General features: G+C 44.6%; 1 protein-coding gene across 4 annotated transcripts in view; it reads right to left on the bottom strand.

Annotated features, from left to right (window-relative positions):
- MGAT5B (alpha-1,6-mannosylglycoprotein 6-beta-N-acetylglucosaminyltransferase B) overlaps positions 1-22,486 on the bottom strand; it is a 59,397-nt gene that overhangs the window by 15,419 nt on the left and 21,492 nt on the right. For all 4 annotated transcript variants that reach the window (XM_072111977.1, XM_072111976.1, XM_072111975.1 and 1 more), the window contains 10 exons: positions 19,479-19,626; positions 18,399-18,508; positions 17,052-17,125; positions 16,722-16,889; positions 15,926-16,090; positions 15,653-15,822; positions 15,184-15,315; positions 14,712-14,845; positions 11,869-11,999; positions 6,705-6,860 (listed from right to left, as the gene is read on the bottom strand). In XM_072111977.1, the coding sequence (XP_071968078.1) occupies positions 6,705-6,860; positions 11,869-11,999; positions 14,712-14,845; positions 15,184-15,315; positions 15,653-15,822; positions 15,926-16,090; positions 16,722-16,889; positions 17,052-17,125; positions 18,399-18,508; positions 19,479-19,626 (1,388 nt within the window). The remainder of the gene's footprint in view (positions 1-6,704; positions 6,861-11,868; positions 12,000-14,711; positions 14,846-15,183; positions 15,316-15,652; positions 15,823-15,925; positions 16,091-16,721; positions 16,890-17,051; positions 17,126-18,398; positions 18,509-19,478; positions 19,627-22,486) is intronic.

Below are 22,486 nucleotides of genomic sequence, written 5' to 3'. Positions count from 1 at the left end.
GGAGGAAAATGAGGAGGAGGAGGAGTGGATAAATTATTCAGGTTGAGCTTCCTTCACCTGGTGGAGATTGGAAATTATGAGAAATCCAGGCTTTATTCATCTTAATAAGCGTCAGCCTGTCAGCGCTGTCAGTCGACAGGCGTGTACGCTTATCGGTGATGATGCCACCAGCTGCACTGAAAACCCGCTCGGACAAGACGCTAGCGGCAGGGCAGGCAAGAACCTCCAAGGCGTACAGCGCCAGTTCGTGCCACATGTCCAGCTTTGAAACCCAGTAGTTGTAGGGAGCTGTGTGATCATTTAGGACGATGGTATGGTCAGCTACGTACTCCCTCACCATCTTTCTGTAAAGATCAGCCCTACTCTGCCGAGACTGGGGACAGGTGACAGTGTCTTGCTGGGGTGACATAAAGCTGGCAAAAGCCTTGTAAAGCGTACCCTTGCCAGTGCTGGACAAGCTGCCTGCTCGCCTACTCTCCCTCGCTACTTGTCCCGCAGAACTACGCACTCTGCCGCTAGCGCTGTCAGAAGGGAAATACTGTTTCAGCTTGTGCACCAGGGCCTGCTGGTATTCATGCATTCTCACACTCCTTTCCTCTCCAGGGATGAGAGTGGAAAGATTTTGCTTGTACCGTGGGTCCAGGAAAGTGAACACCCAGTAATCGGTGCTGGAATAAATTCTTTGAACGCGAGGGTCACGGGATAGGCAGCCTAGCATGAAATCTGCCATATGCAGTACCAACGCGTAAGAATTCACTCCCCTCACTGGCCTGACTGTCCATTTCCTCCTCCTCCAACTCCTCCAACTCCTCTTCTTCTGCCCATACACGCTGAACAGTGAAGGACTCAACAATGGTCCCCTCTTGTGTCTCGCCAACATTCTCCTCCTCTTCCTCCTCATCCTCCTCCACCTCCACCTCCTCCGATATGCGCTGAGAAACAGACCTAAGGGTGCTTTGGCTATCAACAAGGGAATCTTCTTCCCCCGTCTCTTGTGACGAGCGCAAAGCTTCCGACTTCATGCTGATCAGAGAGTTTTTCAACAGGCCAAGCAGCGGGATGGTGAGGCTGATGATGGCGGCATCGCCACTGACCATCTGTGTTGACTCCTCAAAGTTACTCAGCACCTGACAGATATCAGACATCCACGTCCACTCCTCATTGTAGACTTGAGGAAGCTGACTGACCTGACTACCAGTTCTGGTGGAAGTTGACATCTGGCAGTCTACAATCGCTCGGCGCTGCTGGTATACTCTGGATAACATGGTCAGTGTTGAATTCCACCTCGTGGGCACGTCGCACAACAGTCGGTGAGCGGGCAGTTGGAGGCGGCGCTGCGCTGCCCTGAGAGTGGCAGCATCTGTGCTGGACTTCCTGAAATGCGCACAGATGCGGCGCACCTTCGTGAGCAAATCAGACAGATTGGGGTATGTCTTGAGGAAACGCTGAACTATCAGATTTAACACATGGGCCAGGCATGGCACATGTGTCAGTCTGCCGAGTTGCAGAGCCGCCACCAGGTTACGGCCGTTGTCACACACAACCATGCCTGGCTTCAGGTTCAGCGGTGCCAGCCACAGATCAGTCTGCACCGTGATGCCCTGTAATAGCTCTTGGGCGGTGTGCCTTTTATCGCCTAGGCTCAGCAGTTTGAGCACCGCCTGCTGTCGCTTAGCGACGGCACTGCTGCTGTGCCTAGAGCTACCGACTGATGGCGCCATGCTCACGGATGGTAATTCGGAGGAGGAGGGGTGGGAGGAGGAGGAGGCATAGTAGGCCTGAAACACCTGGACCGAGGTAGGCCCCGCAATCCTCGGCGTCGGCAGTATATGACCAGCCGCAGGGTCAGACTCGGTCCCAGCCTCCACCAAGTTAACCCAATGTGCCGTCAGCGATATATAGTGGCCCTGCCCGGCAGCACTCGTCCACGTGTCCGTGGTCAGGTGGACCTTGTCAGAAACGGCGTTGGTCAGGGCACGGATGATGTTGTCTGACACGTGCTGGTGCAGGGCTGGGACGGCACATCGGGAAAAGTAGTGGCGGCTGGGGACCGAATACCGAGGGGCGGCCGCCGCCATGAGGTTGCAAAAGGCCTCGGTCTCTACTAGCCTATAGGGCAGCATCTCCAGGCTAAGCAATCTGGAGATGTGGACATTAAGGGCTTGGGCGTGCGGGTGGGTTGCACTATATTTGCGTTTCCGCTCCAGCGTCTGGGGTATGGAGAGCTGAACGCTGGTGGATGCTGTGGAGGATCGTGGAGGCGACGATGGGGTTTTTGTGGCAGGGTCCTGGGCAGGGGGCTGACTATCAGCTGACACAGGGGAAGGAGCAGTGGTGTGCACGGCCGGAGGTGAACGGGCTTGTTGCCACTGAGTGGGGTGTTTAGCATTCATATGCCTGCGCATACTGGTGGTAGTTAAGCTAGTAGTGGTGGAACCCCTGCTGAGCCTGGTTTGGCAAATGTTGCACACCACAGTCCGTCGGTCATCTGGTGTTTCCTTAAAGAACCTCCAGACTTCTGAAAATCTAGCCCTCGCCGCAAGAGCCCTCGCCACGGGAGCTTCACTAGTTGACACATTTGGCGCTGATGCACCAGCTCTGGCCCTGCCTCTCCGTCTGGCCCCACCACTGCCTCTTCCAACCTGTTCTGGTCGAGGACTCTCCTCCGTCTCAGAAGCACTGTGTTCACCCGGCCTATCAACCCAGCTTGGGTCTGTCACCTCATCATCCTCCGATCCCTCAGTCTGCTCCCCCCTCGGACTTCCTGCCCTGACAACAACTTCCCCACTGTCTGACAACCGTGTCTCCTCATCGTCGGACACCTCTTTAGACACTTCTTCCACTACGTCAAGAAGGTCATAATCACGCACAGACTGCGACTGGTGGAAAACCTGGGCATCGGAAAATTGCTCAGCAGCAACCGGACAAGTGGTTTGTGAGTGTGGGAAGGGTCCAGAAAACAGTTCCTCAGAGTATGCCGGTTCAAATGGCAAATTTTCCTGGGAGGGGGCAGACTGGGGGGGAGGAGGCTAAGGTGCAGGAGCTGGAGGAGTGCCGATTTCGGTGACATGGGTGGACTGCGTGGAAGACTGACTGGTGAACAAATTGCTCGAAGCATTGTCGGCAATCCACGACATCACCTGTTCGCACTGTTCTGGCCTCAACAGTGCTCTACCACGAGTCCCAGTAACTTCAGACATGAACCTAGGGAGTGTAGCTCTGCGGCGTTCCCCTGCTCCCTCATAAGCAGGTGGTGTCTCACCCCGCCCAGGACCACGGCCTCTGACCCCTGCAGTAGTTGGACGCCCACGTCCCCGCCCTCGTCCTCTACCCCTAGCCCTCGGGTTAAACATTTTGAAAATGAGAGTTATAACTTTAATTTTTTTTTAACTTTTTTTTGTGTTTTTTTGTTTTTTTTAGTTTTTAAAACCAAACGATGCTATCCTATTGCTATGGCTATTTTCTAGCCAAGTATGAAAGCACACTACTATGCCAGATGAGATGACGCTGAGTTATTAAACAAAATAAACGTAAAATAAAAAAGGAAATGGCAGACTGTGCCTAATTGAAATCCAACCCCTAATAAATTTTCCCACTTCGGTCTTTGCAATGGATATGTGCGTCACTAAGCGCAAAACACAGCGGTCGCAAGTCTCACTACAAATTGCTCACAATTTGCTAGTTGATGCACTGCAGCAAGTACAGCCACCAGCAGATCAACCAGAAATCAAATATATATAACGCTACTGTAGGCGTAAGTAAGCCGTTTGGATTCTCCTATGGCTATTTTCTAGCCAAGTATGAAAGCACACTACTATGCAAGATGAGATGACACTGAGTTATTAAAAAAATAAACGTAAAATAAAAAAGGAAATGGCAGACTGTGCCTAATTGAAATCCAACCCCTAATAAATTTTCCCACTTCGGTCTTTGCAATGGATATGTGCGTCACTAAGCCCAAAACACAGCGGTCGCAAGTCTCACTACAAATTACTCACAATTTGCTAGTAGATGCACTGCAGCAAGTACAGCCACCAGCAGATCAACCAGAAATCAAATATATATAACGCTACTGTAGGCGTAAGTAAGCCGTTTGGATTCTCCTATGGCTATTTTCTAGCCAAGTATGAAAGCACACTACTATGCAAGATGAGATGACACTGAGTTATTAAAAAAATAAACGTAAAATAAAAAGAAACTGGCAGACTGTGCCTAATTGAAATCAAACCCCTAATAAATTTTCCCACTTTGGTGTTTGAGGTGGATATGTGTGTCACTAAGAGCTAAACACAACGGTAGCAAGTCCCCCTGCAAATTCCTCACAATATGGTACTAGCTGCAAATAAAAAAAAAAAAGTATAACGTTATTGTAGCCCTAAAAAGGGCTGTTGGGTTCTTGGAGAATCACTCCTGCCTAACAGTAAGCTAATAGAACACCCTAACGCTTTCCCTGACCAGCAGCAGCTCTCTCCCTAGCGGCATCCAGACACAGAATGATCCGAGCAGCGCGGGCAGCGGCTAGTCTATCCCAGGGTCACCTGATCTGGCCAGCCAACCACTGCTATCGACGTGTAAGGGTACCACGTCATGCTGGGTGGAGTGCAGAGTCTCCTGGCTTGTGATTGGCTCTGTTTCTGGCCGCCAAAAAGCAAAACGGCGGGAGCTGCCATTTTCTCGAGCGGGCGAAGTATTTGTCCGAGCAACGAGCAGTTTCGAGTACGCTAATGCTCGACCGAGCATCAAGCTCGGACGAGCATGTTCGCTCATCTCTAGTTAGGATCTAATATTAGATTTGATGCAAGTATGGAGTTCTGTCTACAAGAGACCTGGGCATTGTATGGCCCATGGGTCACAACCAGCCCTTTAACTATCTATGATCGGCCCACACAAGATGATTGAAAAATTTGAGCTCCTCTCCCCATAATTAAATATTGAAAAGTAGTAGTGTGCTTCATCCAGATATACAACATAAGAGTAGTAGTACTGTGCTGTGCCCATGTATCCATATATACAAGATAAGAGTAGTAGTACTGTGCTTCACCCAGATATATAAGATAGGAGTAGTAGTACTGTGATGCACCCATAAATACAGCATAAGAGTAGTAGTACTGTGCCCATGTATCCATATATACAAGATAAGAGTAGTAGCACTGTGATTCACCCAGATATATAAGATAAGAGAAGTAGTACTGTGATTCACCAATAAATACAGCATAAGAGTAGTAGTACTGTGCCCATGTATCCATATATACAAGATAAGAGTAGTAGTACTGTGATTCACCCAGATATATAAGATAAGAGAAGTAGTACTGTGATTCACCCATAAATACAGCATAAGAGTAGTAGTACTGTGCCCATGTATCCATATATACAAGATAAGAGTAGTAGTACTGTGCTGTGCCCATGTATCCATATATACAAGATAAAAGTAGTAGTACTGTGCTGTGCCCATGTATCCATATATACAAGATAAGTGTAGTAGTACTGTGCTGTGCCCATATATACAAGATAAGAGTAGTAGTACTGTGCTGTGCCCATGTATCCATATATACAAGATAAGTGTAGTAGTACTGTGCTGTGCCCATATATACAAGATAAGAGTAGTAGTACTGTGCTGTGCCCATGTATCCATATATACAAGGTAAGAGTAGTAGTACTGTGCTTCACCCAGATATATAAGATAAGAGAAGTAGTACTGTGATTCACCCATAAATACAGCATAAGAGTAGTAGTACTGTGCCCATGTATCCATATATACAAGATAAGAGTAGCAGTACTGTGCTTCACCCATAAATACAGGATAAGAGTAGTAGTACAGTGCTTCACCCATAAATACAGCATAAGAGTAGTAGTACTGTGCTTTACCCATAAATACAGGATAAGAGTAGTAGTAATGTGCTTCACCCATATATAAAGGATAAGAGTAGTAGTTCTGTGCTTCACAGGCGCTCAGGCTTTAATATATGCACTCCCCCCGCTGCAAGCCTCCTCCTGCTGTCAGATGGGGAGCTAGGAGAGAGTACACGCCCCGCTCTCTCCAAGCCTGGCTCTGCAGCAGGGAGGTGGGCGTGCATAAATTAAATGCCGGGAAAGCAGAGAGGTGCTCGGGTGCCGTCAGCCTGAGTGCCTTAGGCTGTTTTACAAATTTAATATTTTGTTATTAAAGATGCTAGAAAACTTGTAAAAAAACAGTCCCCCGTCCCCTAAATGGAATGAGCAGCCTAATTAGGACACTTTAACGCCAGTAATCTGGTGATAGTTGTGCTTTAACTTTTCAGGCAAAACAAAATGTTATAAAAAGCTTGGAATGATCTTTTAAAAAATCTCTGGACCTTCTTGGGTTCATCTCACTACACAAGAAATGCCTGATGCACAATCACCATCCACAGCCTGGACCAGTGATCGATTGAGAAGGCATTTCCTGTTTGCTGAAACGGGACAGGAAGTAAAGGCCAGCAAGGACTCACTCTCTACTTCATGGTCACTCTAGTCCTATCTTTTTCCACTAAACATCTTGTTTTAAGAAAAAAAAAAAATGGGCAAATCACTTTTTTTTTGTTAGCATTTGCAGGACAATAAAGGCATCAAATGTCATCACTCAAGTTTGCCTTTAGAGCTGCATATGTAACATCCCCCACCGGGGGAGGGTGTTGCACATACCCTCTATGTGTCCTTTCCCAACATCCTTACAACATATCCCCTACCTTGGCCTTCTTCAGCAGCTGCTGTAGATCCTGTTGTGGCAACAGACCATGGTTTTTAACAAAAGCAGGAACTTCCGGGGGCCTCTGGGTCTCAAAGTACACCGTCCCATGCACTTCCATGTGTTTGTGAAGTACGGCCAGGAACTTTTCTTTACCCTATAGATGAAGGGAAAGTCTATGCTCAGTATACACAGAGCTTTTTTGTATTAAAAAAAAAAAAGCATTTCATATAATACTTTATATTATGTGTATCATATGGCTTAGTTTCTAGCAGTTTTCCTCCTCAGCTGTTGGGTAGACTAGCTGCTGTGACTCAGCTCCTACCCCCTCCCTTTCCTGTAGACTTCTATGTAATCTTACAGTATACTGTCCATCTCGCCTGAAACGCAGATAAGAGGAGAAGGAAACACTTTCCAATGATAACATATTGTCAGGGGGGATAACATATCGCGGGTCGCAGCCTCACCTGTACCCCTCTGTGTTAGCAAGCGCGGCTTCTCCTTGGGGCGTGCGTGCGACGGCTTCAGGAAATTTAAAGGGCCAGTGCACTGTTAATTGGCGCTGGCCATTTCCCAGAAGGCTATTTAAATCTGCCTCTCCCATAACACCCTGCCGGATCTTTGTGCCTACGCTATAGAGAAAGGTCTCCTGCGATATTCCTGCGTTTTTGTGTGTTCCTGCTCCTGAGTTCCCGTGTCCCTGCGTTCCTGTATTCCTGTGTCCCGTGTTCCTGTTTGCGTGCTCCTGATTGTTCCTGCATTCCTGTTCCCATGCTCCTGTTTGTTCCTGTCCGTTCCTGTGTTCCCGTTCCCATCTACCTGGACCTCTCGTTGCTGACCCCAGGTTGGACTTGACGCCTGCCCTGACCCTGTGCCTGGACCCGACTACGAGACTGTCTCCTGCTAAGGTACCTCAACCTCGGCTGCCACCGCCGGCTAGTCGCACCTGTGGAACAACCTGGTGGCACCACGCCGCAGCAAGTCCAACCCGCTTTGCGGTGGCTCTGGTGAATACCAGGTGCCGGCTATTACCACCTCCCGCGGTAGTCCAGTGGATCCACTGATCCCGAATCCTGACACGTATATTACGTAGTATCTTGTATTTTGCTTTTACTACATATTAATGAAGAGATTGTGATGATGCATTTCTGTCGTCCATAAGTAGGTATACCTTTTTCCACATGCTGCACTGCAGGAACAAAAACTGTGCCCATTTTATGTTACCTTATCTTATTATCGGTGAAGCCAATGAAAGAAAGGTCCTGTATCAAAATCCATGCTCTATACAATGCATAAGGCAGATACATACAGAACACTATGGGGGTCATTTACTAAGGGCAGGAATCCCGTTTTTCCCATGTGTTTCCCGAATATTACTGTTTTTCCCTGAATTGCCACAGGCTTTTGGCGCACGCGATCGGATTGTGGTGCATTGGCACCGGCATGCACGTGGCGGAAATCGAGGGGGGGGGGGCGTGGCCGTCGGAAAACCTGACAGATTCGGATAAATCTCCATATTTAAAAACAAAATGTGTTGCTTGACACGCACTTACCTGCACCCAGCTTAGCTTGGTGAACTCCGGCGGACCTCGGCAGACTTCAGCGCAGCAGCGACACCTGGTGGACATCGGGCGCACTACCGTAGTGAATCGCTGGAAGACACGAATCAGTGTCGGAGAACCCGCCGCTGGATCGCGAATGGACTGGGTAAGTAAATCTGCCCCTATAGTTCCCACAGATCACACTTTTGTTGGCTTTTAGAAATTTTCGGGATTTGCACCACTGTGACAGCTATTAAGAAGGGGATTGTGTCGCACGCGATCAGATTTTGGTGCAATCGCGGTGACTTTCATGCGACAGAAATCGGGGGGTTGGATTTGGACTGAGCGCTGGATTTAACATTTAAATTGTGATGCAAGACATACACTTACATGCACCGGGAAGAAGACGGTGAACTCCAGCGGACCTGAGTGGGGAAGTGACACATGCAGGATACCGGGCGCACGATCTTTGTGACTCGCAGCAAAGTTCATTCTTGTCGGACAACTCACAGCGGTGATCACGCAGGACCGAGTAAGTAAATGTGCCCCTATGTGATTACTACTATACGGCCTCTGAGGTCACATGCAGAGATCTTTCTTGATGTGTAAGGTCTCGTAACCAGACTGGGATATATATATATATATATATATATATATATATATATATATATATACAGAGGTATTTTCTGCTGCATTCTCTGCTCCTCTCTGCAATGATTCATAGTTGACTACAATTGTGGTCTAGTGTTTGCACAAAGCAACTCATTAGATTCTGCCGCGTCCAACTGTATTATAATGTGGCTGACACACACAGGGTCATTGCCAATGTAAAGAAGTAATATAAATTCATTATCCACTCGTGGTTTATCCTTCATAAGCGAGACAGAGTGAAGTATTGATGGATAAAACAGGAGAGGCTGGGAAATATAGAGGTGTTTTACAAGAGATTACTGATTAAAGGAAACCTACCATGAGGAATGTTCTATCAGAAGTAGATGTGATGGTAGATTCCTGCTGCCTGCCTCTGCCCTAATCTGTAATATAATTATCCTGGAATCTAACTTGTTAAAAACTTTATTTTAATAATATGGAAAAGACCTGCAGAGGCTACTGGGGCGGGGAGTAGCCTGGCTGAGCACTGGGGGCTAAGGCTACTCCACACCCCAAAAGCCTCTGTAGTTAATTTACATATTATTAAAATAAAGTTTTTAACAAGTTCGGTTCCAGGATTATTATATTATAGATTAGGGCAGAGGCAGCCGTAGGAATCTACCATCAGATCTACTTCTCATAGTAGTTTCCACATGGTAGGTTTCCTTTAAAGGGAAATTGCATAATTGATAATACAGTATGATTTGCAAGTACTGCCTATATGCAGCATGTTATAGAGCAGGAGGAGCTGAAATGATTTTACACAGTGCCCTATCTGCACGCAGCATGTTATAGAGCAGGAGGAGCACAGCAGATTGTATATGTTGTCCTATCTGAATGCAGCACGTTATAGAGCAGGATGAGCTGAGAAGATTGTTCATAGTGTCCTATCTGCAGGTAGTATGTTATAGAGCAGAAGGAGCTGAGCAGATTTTACATATATTGTTCTATCTGCAGGCAGCATGTTATAGAGCAGGATGAGCTGATTAGAGTACATAGAGTCCGATCTACACGCAGCATGCTATAGAGCAGGGGGAGCGGAGCAAATTGTACATAGTGTCCTATCTGCATGCAGCATGTTATAGAGCAGGAGAAGCTGAGCAGATTGTACATAGTATCCTATCTTCAGGCAGAATGTTATAGAGCAGGAGGAGATTATTAGATCGTACATAGTGTCCGATCTACACGCAGCATGTTATAGAGCAGGTGGAGCGGAGCAAATTGTACATAGTGTCCTATCTGCACGCAGCATGTTATAGAACAAGAAAAGATCAGTAGATTTTACATAGTGTCCTATCTGCGGGAAGCATGGTATAGAGCAGGAAGAGCTGAGTCGATTGTACTTAGTGTCCTATCTGCAGGGAGCATGTTATAGAGCAGGGAGAGCACAATAAGACATCTCTGTTCTTTCCTATTATCCTTCTAATTTCTATGTAACTATTCATTTCAGGTTTTATGCAATAATTATCAACCCAACAATTAAGATATCACTGTTTATTTCAATGTGAAACAATGTATTAAACATTAATTTACGACTGGGGTTGATGACTATGATAGAGGTAGATGGGAGATGTAGATATGACTTCATACCTGCAACTGTGTCATTTCATCAGGGCAGAATCCATAGGAGAAAGAGAGAGGGGTGTGAAACTCATGAAACTGGAAACTTCGTAAACGAAATGGAGACAGAATCAACATACAACAATGGACACCAGAAGAGTATTCTCAGACATGGCCAATGGTACATTAAGTTCTACTAAGATGTGTAGAAAAGAGTTTTAAGATTTTTTGTTATTACATACAACTCCATTTAAAGGGAACCTCTCACTGGCGACCCCCCACTACAAACCACACATAGTAACTTTTAAATGTCTATATACATGTTCCACTGATAGGCCTATCCATGGGATCAGAGCCCTATTCTTCTATTGATGCCCTCTAACTGAAGATCCAGCCATGGAGGTGGGGGGAAGCTCCATCATACAGTTAAGGTTAACCACCTCCTAACTGACGCTGACACTGCTAAACCGGTCAGGAGAGAGACAAAGGCTGTGTGTGACAAGCTGAAGAGAGTTCCTGAAGGAGGGGTGAATGAGGGGGTTGAGACAGATGCTGGCTGTGTGAAGCTGAAGAGAATTCCTGAGGGAGGGGAATGAGGGACTTGATTTTTTATCAGTGTCACACAAAGGCAGTGTCTCTCTCACCTCATTCACCCCCCTTAGGAATTCTCTTCAGTGAGTTACATAGGCTGTATCTCGCTCTCAGCTCCCTCATTAGCAGGGAGCAGCTAGTAGTGTCAGTTAGGAGGCGGGGTAGCTTGACTGTATGCTGAAGCTCCCCTGCCTCCATGACTGGATCTTTTACTAAAGTCTTTGTTAGAAGGATGGTAGCTCTAATCCCATGGACAGAGCCATCATTGAAACATATAAAAAGATAGAAGGAGGGCAGCTGAGCTCCGCAATATAGCAGTTTATTTCAATTGTGAAATTATTTTTTGAGTAAAAACCACAATAGATCCTGCCAGGACTCCTAGGAAAAGAAGTGAGAGTCCTGATTACCCTTCCAACATACAGTGATTGACATTGGTAACTCCTCCCATACACAATAAGAGTCCTGATTACTCTGCCCACACACACTGATTGACAATGAGAGTCCTGATTACCCCACCCACCCACAGTGATTGACAGGGAGAGTCCTGATTACCCCTCCTACATGGAGTAACTGACATTGAGAGTCCTGATTATCTGTTTGTGGGTGGGGTCATCAGAACTCTGACTGTCAATCACAGTGTGTGGGAGGAGTAATCAGAACTATCACTATTCATGTATAAATACTGTACTCCAAATCATATCACAGAGCTCGACTTCTATCATATCCTGCATAGGGCAGCTGAGCTGACTATATACACAATCACAAGTAAATGGGTAACGAAAGATGTCCATTTGGTCGGGTGAGAAGACACAAATAATTTACCTTCCACATGGCGGCCTCCTTTCCATATACAACAGCCATGTTTCTGACCTTGTTCTGAGCCACCTGTTGGCGCTCTGTCTCATTCAGTTCATCTGTCACAAACCCCATGAAGGAATTATCTGGAGTGTGAGCTGTAGAACAAGGATGACAGAGCTGAAGGAGTCTCGAAGTAGCGTTCTGTATCTATAATTAATGGGTCGTCCAGGAATTAAAAAAAAAAAAAGATAGCTACTTTTTTTTCCCAGAATCAGCACCATACCTGTCAACAGGCTGCATATAGTATTACAGATCCGCCCTATACCCTTCAATCTGTAATATCAGATATGACCAATGGACAAAGTTGGTGGATGCGCCTGGAAAAAAAGTGGCTTCTTTTTTTTCAAATTTTGGACAATCCCTTAAAGGTTGGGGAGTTGATTTAGGACAAGACTTGGTAAAGTGATCAATGCACAAACAATGCAATACAATACATCCAGCAATGCAGCAAGACAAGTGCAGGACCCCAGCAAACACAGGAGCGGGAAGACTTAGCAAAAGGGACGTGCGGTAACACGGGAGTGCCATAAAGCAAGGACAGGGCCACTAGATCCATGCAAGAGCGCCATGACTGATACATAGGTACTGATCTGTATGTGCATGACCCACCCTGTGGCACAACTACAGCCACATAAGGCACAGACACATAAGATGCCAAATGTGCAAATTTGGATAGAACAGTATGCTATCGATGTTCATGGAATCTTCCAACAATCCCTCAATGGATGATATTGGAGAAAAGAAAGAAACAGCCATGTGAACTTCAACGCCCAATTCTTTTGTTCTCGGTGGTGAATGGGAGCAGCGTCTCTCCCCTGATATATGTGCACACCTAGCTGAACTGAGCATGTCTGTGTATTGGAGATTTGTGAACAATAACCATCTCGAAAGGTAGTGAAGTTGTGTAGACCTAAAAAGTTGCCATGCAATACTACATTCCTACCACTTCATATTCCTTTTGAAAAGAGGGTACAACCACATGAATGCCTTGCTTTACTGTAGAAAAAGAGTTGTAACACCACCCAACAGCAAGGGGCAGTGTGAAATATAATACAACCTATGCAATGTCAATAGGTTCTACAAATAAAGAGGGACCCTACCAAATAATTAGCAAGATCATGGAACTACGGAGAAGCAGAATATGGGGCATATTTACTTACCTGTCCTGTCGCGATCCCCGTCCTTGCATTGTCCGACAAGGATTCTGGTCTACCGCGATTCACTAAGATTGTGCATCCAATTTCCTGCATCTGTCGCTTCCCTGCTGAGGTCCGCCGGAGTTCACCTTCTTCTTCCCGGTGCATGTGAGTGCTGATCTTGCGACACAATTTGCTTTTTAAATTCCCATTTCCTGCATCTGTCATTTTCCACGCTGAGGTCCGCCGGAGTTCACCTTCTTCTTCCCGGTGCATATGAGTGCTGATCTTGCGTCACAATTTGCTTTTTAAATTCCGCGGTTTGTCCGAATCAGTCGGGTTGTCCGACGTTCACGCCACCGATTTGTGTTGCATGCAAGCCGGTGACAATGCGCCACAATCCGATCGCCAAAATCCTGGGAAATTCATCTCAAAACAGAAAAAACGCGAAACCCAACGAAAATGTGAACTTCGGACCCTTAGTAAATGTACCCCATTGTCTTTTAGTTTGTATTGTTGTCCTCAGGTTGCCTATACATTTGGAAGCTATGGAAGAGGATTGAGTACTAGACTTCCTACTCCCGACAGAATTTGGGAGGCCCCCAGACATAACTTTGCTTAGGGTTCCAGAATTGCTATGCCCACCGCTGCCAATAACATCTTTTACTACGTCGTTGACTTGGCACAATGTCATATCTCCAGGGCATACGACTTACTTCTAGACAGTCCGCAAATAATTGCAAAAGCTTTATACAACCAAAATTCCCACTAAATGGATGTGCTATTCCATAAATCACACTTCTGCCTCACACCTCCCTGTCCTCCAATTACGCTAAATGAGCTTCACCTTAAATGACATTTCCCTGTAATATAATGTGGTGCGGTGGATGAGGTAAATGCTCTTAGACAATTGTTGTCAGGACTGATAATGAAAAACAATGTGTGTGCCTAATAAAGAGAAGATGAATGGACCCCACAAGGGATGGATTGGAGGTTCAATGAAAGCAAGAGAAGAACAAAGGGGAAGTTTCAATAAAAGGTTCTTTACACTTGTGAATAACTGGCCGCACTTAACGAAATACCGGTTTATAATATTCATCATTTGGCATCTTCAGATCTATAAATTAGGCCATTCAGATTTCAGAAGCAAATTATATGACTAGTGCCACCTGTAGCATCTCACAAATTCTTGTTTGAGGTAAGATACTGAGACCCAACAGACAAGAGTTTTGACTCCTTTCTGGTGATCAGTAGAGGTGGCCACCAACAAAATTTCTCAGATTTGCTACAATCCTAATTGCCAACCTACTTGTACGGCACATTAAGTACCATAAATTTAGATTCCCTGGATGTGGGACTCAGAAGACTTGGATGCTCTTGTAGGATTGCACAGTCCCTTTTTTTGAGAGTGGGTAAGTAGTGCTTCAACATGTCAGAAGGCTCGACAAATGGTAGGTACAATTTGAGGCAATTGCAAACACTGAGCAGAACTAATCTAAATTGAAACTTCCCCTTTATTACCATTGACATGACCCCACAAAATATCAGACTACATATCAGTTTACATTTTCAGGCAGCACAAGAAAGACACATGAATGTCACGTAGCATGCTCAGCACAATGTCAGACCACTTCAGTTGAACCCCCCCGAGTATTCTCTTCCCAAACTCACGGAACATTGTCATGAACTGTTTGGGGTGCAGATTCCAATATCCCCAGTTTGTGCGGTAGCCGTGGAGTGTGGCATACTCTTCATGGTTATACGCTGGCTCTGTTCCAAATGTGTCCACCACACGCAGACGGCACCTGCAGGAGGGGGGTGTTCATGGTGTGGACCCTCTGTAAGGGGCCAAATGTCGGTGTGGAGTGCAGGGATCTATTTACTTTATGGGGTGTTGACATAAATCATAATGGGAAACTATGGGGTGTAATAGTTACAGGTTTGACCAGAAAAGCTGGTGGGGAATCTGGGACAAGTCAATAGTCAATGTAGCACATGATGCCACAAAAGGTCAGGTATCTTAGTTGTACGTCAAATAGTCAGTAAGAAGTCAATGGTCAATAAAGCCTGGAGGCCCCAGATATAGGTGCAGACTTTAATACATATCTGGGTCCATGGCATCTAGGTAGACTTATCTTCTCACCTATACTTCCTGAAGGAAAGTCCCATGTGCTGCTTCATCTGCTGCATGCCGTGGTAATCGGTGTAGATGAGATCAAAGCTCAGAGGTTCTGTAAGTGGACAGTTTCCTCTTCCAGGTGGGACACCTAAGTAACTGAAAGAAAGACAGACTGGAAGCGTCAGAAGACTGGACAGCTCGTAAGGATCTCTTACTATCACACTTTTATCTCCTACCATCAACCACTAAAATTGAATTTACGATTCAAGACCAATAAGGACCTACAGATGTTCTAAGATACTAACTTGGGACCACAGGTGTAAGTTTGAAGGTACTGGGCTCCAGATATGTACAAAATATGTGGTCTGTTCATATAGGGACTTGGGGACTTGTGGAGATGACAACTAATGGGCCTATTAAGGAACCTGGACCTTGGGTGCACCATTTATGCCTTTGCTTGAACAGTTTGCTGTGACACCATATTTATCCTCACCTTTGCAGTTCCTTCACAGACACTGTTATTTTTAGACTATGGCCCAACACGTACAAAGCCGCAAGGACATCTGCCCACTGCACCATCTCCCCCAGCGGTCCACCTTTCAACACTCTTGGACTGAAAACATCTCCAGACTCTTCAGTAAGAAATCCAATATGGACCAGAATCTAAGCAGATATGATAACAAACGTGGTTAAATTATCATCAAGTAAAAATATTCTGATAACGAACAAGACTGAAAATATTACAAAGAAGTAAAGGTTTTACTACCTGCTTCTGCTCATTTGGTTTATCTTGAATCTTGGCTTCTAACCTCCTGGCTGCCAAAAGCCATTGAGCCTCAAGCCTCCTCAGCCTTTTCTTCATGAAGATGAGAGATTCCTTACCGGTGCCCATTAGGTCAAGAAGAGAAGAAAGTTCTGTACGGAAGGCCGCCTGGGAAAAGAACCATTGAACATTTAAAGGAATTTTATTCAAATATTGGGAAAAAATAAAAAGGTTTTCTCCCCAAAACAGTATAAAGGTATTTCTGGAGAGGGAATCAGCTCCGGCAACCAAGTCCTCTGTTCCCCCTCCATAGAGTCATGTTTGAATAGAACACAAGTCCTGTAGTGCCATTTAATATCTATGGGGCTGATGGACAAACAAAAATGTTATAAGGAATGGATCTGTCTTGTGCAGATGCTATAACTTACTTGGTTTGTGAGCTACCGGCTACGTAGGGCAATACGTATGTTGTACATTTGTCAAACTGAAAATGTAGTAGACTTTGGGCCCAAAGGCCACCATAACTTGAATCCAGCTTTGCTTGAGACACGATAATTTGATCATGATGAAGTTACTCTTGGAATTCACAGGGGAACCCATTAAATATTACATATAGGTTCCCTCACAATGTCAAACTAACCCAACACCGGTTCAAAGCCAGAACCACAACTATGCCCTGTATCAAACCACAGGACACAACAGAAGAACAACTTTTATTATGTCCATGTGATTAGTGCAGTTGGATTTGTCTTTCATTGTGTTTTCTATTTCTATATTTTATTCAGTTTTCAATTCATACCTGCTTTTTGGGATGAGATTTGTAAAATGGGCTAAGGGATTGATTTCTCCAGGGGAGCACCGGACAAAACCATTCCACTTCACTGAGATAGACCAGAAAGGAGCACTCCGTTCCATCTACCCCATAGAAAGCGTAACATGGATCGGATGTCCACCGAGATCGCATCCACTGAAATGGTAAAAGCTTGTTAGAAGACAGATCATGCCAACTTCAAGAAGAATATCTTCATAACGAATGCTCATTATGATTTATACAAAATCATAATAATAGAAAAATCTAGTATATATATATATATATATACAAAAATAATAATAAAATGACAACACTTACCTCTACTTTTCCAGAGCAGTCAGGGTATTGAGGGTCTCTTGGGACTTCACACACATCCCTCTGTCCTTCAATAACTACAGGATATACCGTATACATTTACTCAATACATAAAAAACTAAAGCAAAACAAATACGACAAAAGGAGGCAGAAGCAGCAACATGACTCGTCCAATCTATCTATTGACAATTACATTACCAAAGCATAAGACATACTGATACTAATGCAGAAGCTTCTACCCTAACATGTCTGGCTCATTCCCTTAAAAAAATATGGCTTAATTTATATTTACACTGAATATTCATAAGTATTATTCGAGGGGCTTCCAAGGACCTTACAGATGGATGATTTGCACTTCACTTCAAAGGATATGTAGTCAGGAGAGCATCTAACTAGGTTGTATCATTAGTGTGCACCATATGTTCCCCATCCGTATGTTGCACCTTTCTAGGAAGGCATGGTATTTAGTTAGACATACGGTCATGTCGCAGAATTTTTGCTTGGGTCCTTGTTGAAGTGACCTTAGGATTTTCTCATGATGTTGCAGGAAGCCATAGGAAAGACTGGTTCAAATTTGGGTAAAAATGTGTTATATATACATAATGACTAACACAATGCTTAATTTGTAGAATAACCACCATTACTAAGTCATTTAAGAATGTCAGCATCCCTCTCGGTCTAAGATGTTGAAGGTGCTAATGTAACCATCCCTGGTGATCTGGAACAGTGAAGATGTCTATGTTTAACTCACTAAAGGTCTAGAGGTGTAAGTGGTTTTTAATTCCCTAGCAATTTATGTGTTAAAATTCTGGTCTAAAGGTTAAAGAAGAGAAGTCAAAAAGAGAAAGGGAAGGGGAGAAGATGAAAACTTAATGAGATCAAAGAGTAGTGAGGTTGTCTACTGAAGTTGTTTACCTATACCAGCTCCTGTCTGAATTCCTGAAAAACTGCTGATATATTCTAGACTATTCATAGACAAGTGGGTGATCCATGGATGTCTTCTCCAGCCCTTGACCGCCCAGCTGAAAGTAATAAGCACGTACATCGCCAAAATGACAGGACTAATTGTTCAGAAATAGTGAGGGCAAGTGAAAAAATTTCAACTGTCCCAGAATCAGAGGAGCAACGGCTACCAAGAGTTGGAATTGGTGGAGGCTATGAAGGTCCTTTATCACAGTGAGGTCAGGTTGCTCTTTGTGTCCCCTCTAGGAACTTGCTTGGTTTGACAAATGTGCATGAGGTGTCGCCTATCTACTATCTAAGCCAAGGGTCTTCAAAACAAAGGGTCTGTATCTACTGGAGGATCTGTCCAGGAACACATAGGACCGGTGGTCCAGCGCTCTCCCTCACCTTTTCCTCTCAGCAGGCTGTTCCGTAGGATCTGATCAACTTTGACTGCGATGTCAGACACATTCTGAGCAATTGCCTGAATCTTCTCCATCAGCCCCATGGAGTGCACACTGCAAGACATACACACACATCGCCAGTGACAGGCAGTCACATGGAATTTTTTTATCTATCATTTTTTTTAATCTCATAAACATTTGGCTTGGCATCGCGTCTTGTATCTCTATCCAAAACTTCTTCTATATTTGCCAATTATAAGAGAATGTTCCCAAACTGACAAAGATATTATTATTTTCATATTTCATACATGTCGAGTCAGATCATTCTTAATCGGGGTAGTGGAGCCGAGATACATGAGTTCCCTGGTCATATGAAGTCTGAGATTAGAGAATAATTGAAAAGTTTATGACATTTTCTTACCAAATGTCCTTCAGAATTGTTATTTTATGGGGATTCTTCATATTTTCTAAAACAAATACGAAGGGAGAGGTGACCCATCCCTTTTATATCGCATCTATCTGCAGGGTTGATCTTGCAAAACAGATACGATGATTAGGTATCGGTGAAAAAATTCCAGTATTGCAGCTCCTCCAAGTACAACTCCTCACCATGCTGTGTGTCTACTCTCTGCAGGGCTGTAGAGCAACTCAGTGCTGAGAGCTAAGGGAACAGCAGTGTGAGGACATGTCATAAAGGGACTTGGAGAAGCTACAGTCCAGGAATATACATTTTTTTTTTTACAATTACAACATAAGAAAAGGTATGATTAGACAACTCTCCACAAGAAGAGAACTGCTGACAGATTCCCTTTAGGTAACGTTATCCCAGCATGCTTTTCTGCTATTTAATAAAATGTAATATCCAAGAGACTAGCACAGAACTGTCAAGAATATTTCAGAGACAATGCACACAAAGCCTGACATGATGTCAAATTCTTTCCCCAGACTTCTGTAGAGAACTGACAATTTCTCATCAAAATGATCCCCCATCCCCCCCTCCTGTCCTCAGAGACTCCATGTGATAAGTACTCGGTACTGTGTACTATGATGTTATCCAGGAAGAATAGAAGAAGAGTCTAGTTACCTGTCCAAAGTGAAGTGTCCCGTGTCCTCCACCCTACGAGTCTCGCTGATGTTTTCCAGTCGGGCTAAGATGTCCATCCTCCTCACCAGGGTCTCCAGGATGTCGTTCATTCTACGCAGGGCTCCCCGAGATTCTCCTAACCCTAGTACTGCAAATAAAAGGCTTATTCCCATTTTCCATTTAAATACATGCACACTCTGAAGAACCAAGCATGCATGTGTATGGGGGGAGGTCAGAAGGAATAGCAAAAACATGTCTAGCCTCCAGCTATTGAAGGTATATGGACATCTTTAGATAAGTAGACGTCTTGTCCAGAGGGGCCCGGTCTATAGGATGTAGACATCAGGCACCATGTAAGGAGATATTCTTCCCTAGAATCATTCATTATGGAGTCCTATGGAACATCCTACAACTTTCAAAATGAATCCGAGAGAAAAAAAGGCAAACGCAAACAATAATTTCTAAGGAATCGGAATCATGGTTTCTCTGCCGCGTTCTTCTAAGAAGCCTCGTGGGAAGGTGAAGCATGTGATGCTTTGTTTAGGCTACGGAGACTCATTAAAGGCGGCTGCACGGCTACATATTTAATGACTGTGTACTGCCGGCTGCACTAATTACCAGCCCGGAAGATGCTCCCGTCTTCTCCTCACTTGTAAAATCCATAGACATCTACTGGAATCTACAAAGGCTGTAGGGGAAGGTCGTGACATCTATTCCCGCTTAGCCTACTCCTCATTATCTGTTACTGTCATGGTGTCACCTACTGCAGTACTTAATCCCAAGATATCATACCAGCACACGAGAATCACACCAGAATCACACAAGTACATGAGAATACCACCAACACATGAGAATCACACAAGGACATGAGAATCCCACCAGCACATGAGAATCCCACCAACACATGAGAATCACACAAGGACATGAGAATCCCACCAGCACATGAGAATCCCACCAGCATACAAGAATCACACCAGAATCACACAAGTACATGATAATACCATCAACACATGAGAATCCCACCAGCACACGAGAATCACACAAGTACATGAGAATCCCACCAGCACACGAGAATCACACAAGTACATGAGAATCCCACCAGCACACGAGAATCACACAAGTACATGAGAATCCCACCTACACATGAGAATCCCACCAACACATGAGAATTACACAAGTACACGATAATCACACAAGTACATGAGAATACCATCAACACATGAGAATCCCACCAGCACACGAGAATCACACCAGTACATGAGAATCACACCTACACATGAGAATCCCACCAACACATGAGAATTACACAAGTACACGATAATCACACAAGTACATGAGAATACCATCAACACATGAGAATCCCACCAGCACACGAGAATCACACAAGTACATGAGAATCCCACCAACACTTGAGAATCACACAAGTACACGATAATTACACAAGTACATGAGAATCACACAAGTACACGATAATCACACAAGTACATGAGAATCCCACCAACACATGAGAATCACACAAGTACATGAGAATCACACAAGTACACGATAATCACACAAGTACATGAGAATCCCACCAACACTTGAGAATCACACAAGTACATGAGAATCACACAAGTACACGATAATCACACAAGTACATGAGAATCACACAAGTACACGATAATCACACAAGTACATGAGAATCACACAAGTACACGATAATCACACAAGTACATGAGAATCCCACCAGCACATGAGAATCCCACCAGCACACGAGAATCACACAAGTACATGAGAATCTTACAAGTACACGAGAATCCTACCAACACATGAGAATCACACAAGTACATGAGAATCCCACCTACACATGAGAATCACACAAGTAGATGATTATTACACAAGTACACGATAATCACACAAGTACATGAGAATCTTACAAGTACACGAGAATCCTACCAGCACACGAGAATCACACAAGTACATGAAAATCCCACCTACACATGAGAATCCCACCAACACATGAGAATCACACAAGTACATGAGAATTACACAAGTACATGAGAATCCCACCAACACATGAGAATCCCACCAGCACACGAGTATCACACAAGTACATGAGAATCCCACCAACACATGAGAATCACATAAGCACATGAGAATCCCACCAGCATACAAGAATCACCAGAATCACACAGGTACATGAGAATACCATCAACACATGAGAATCCCACCAGCACACGAGAATCACACCAGTACATGAGAATCACACCTACACATGAGAATCCCACCAACACATGAGAATTACACAAGTACACGATAATCACACAAGTACATGAGAATACCATCAACACATGAGAATCCCACCAGCACACGAGAATCACACAAGTACACGAGAATCCTACCAGCACACGAGAATCACACAAGTACATGAAAATCCCACCTACACATGAGAATCCCACCAACACATGAGAATCCCACCAACATATGAGAATCAAACAAGTACATGAGAATTACACAAGTACATGAAAATCCCACCAACACATGAGAATCCCACCAGCACACGAGTATCACACAAGTACATGAGAATCCCACCAACACATGAGAATCACACAAGCACATGAGAATCCCACCAGCACATGAGAATCCCACCAGCATACAAGAATCACCAGAATCACACAAGTACATGAGAATACCATCAACACATGAGAATCCCACCAGCACACGAGAATCACACCAGTACATGAGAATCACACCTACACATGAGAATCCCACCAACACATGAGAATTACACAAGTACACGATAATCACACAAGTACATGAGAATCCCACCAACACATGAGAATCCCACCAGCACACGAGTATCACACAAGTACATGAGAATCCCACCAACACTTGAGAATCACACAAGTACATGAGAATCACACAAGTACACGATAATTACACAAGTACATGAGAATCACACAAGTACACGATAATCACACAAGTACATGAGAATCCCACCAACACATGAGAATCCCACCAGCACACGA

Source organism: Engystomops pustulosus, chromosome 6 (genome assembly GCF_040894005.1).
Source record: "Engystomops pustulosus chromosome 6, aEngPut4.maternal, whole genome shotgun sequence".
NCBI lineage: Eukaryota > Metazoa > Chordata > Amphibia > Anura > Leptodactylidae > Engystomops > Engystomops pustulosus.
The sequence above is the reverse complement of the archived record's forward strand: the minus strand, read 5'-3'. Positions and strand labels throughout refer to the sequence as shown.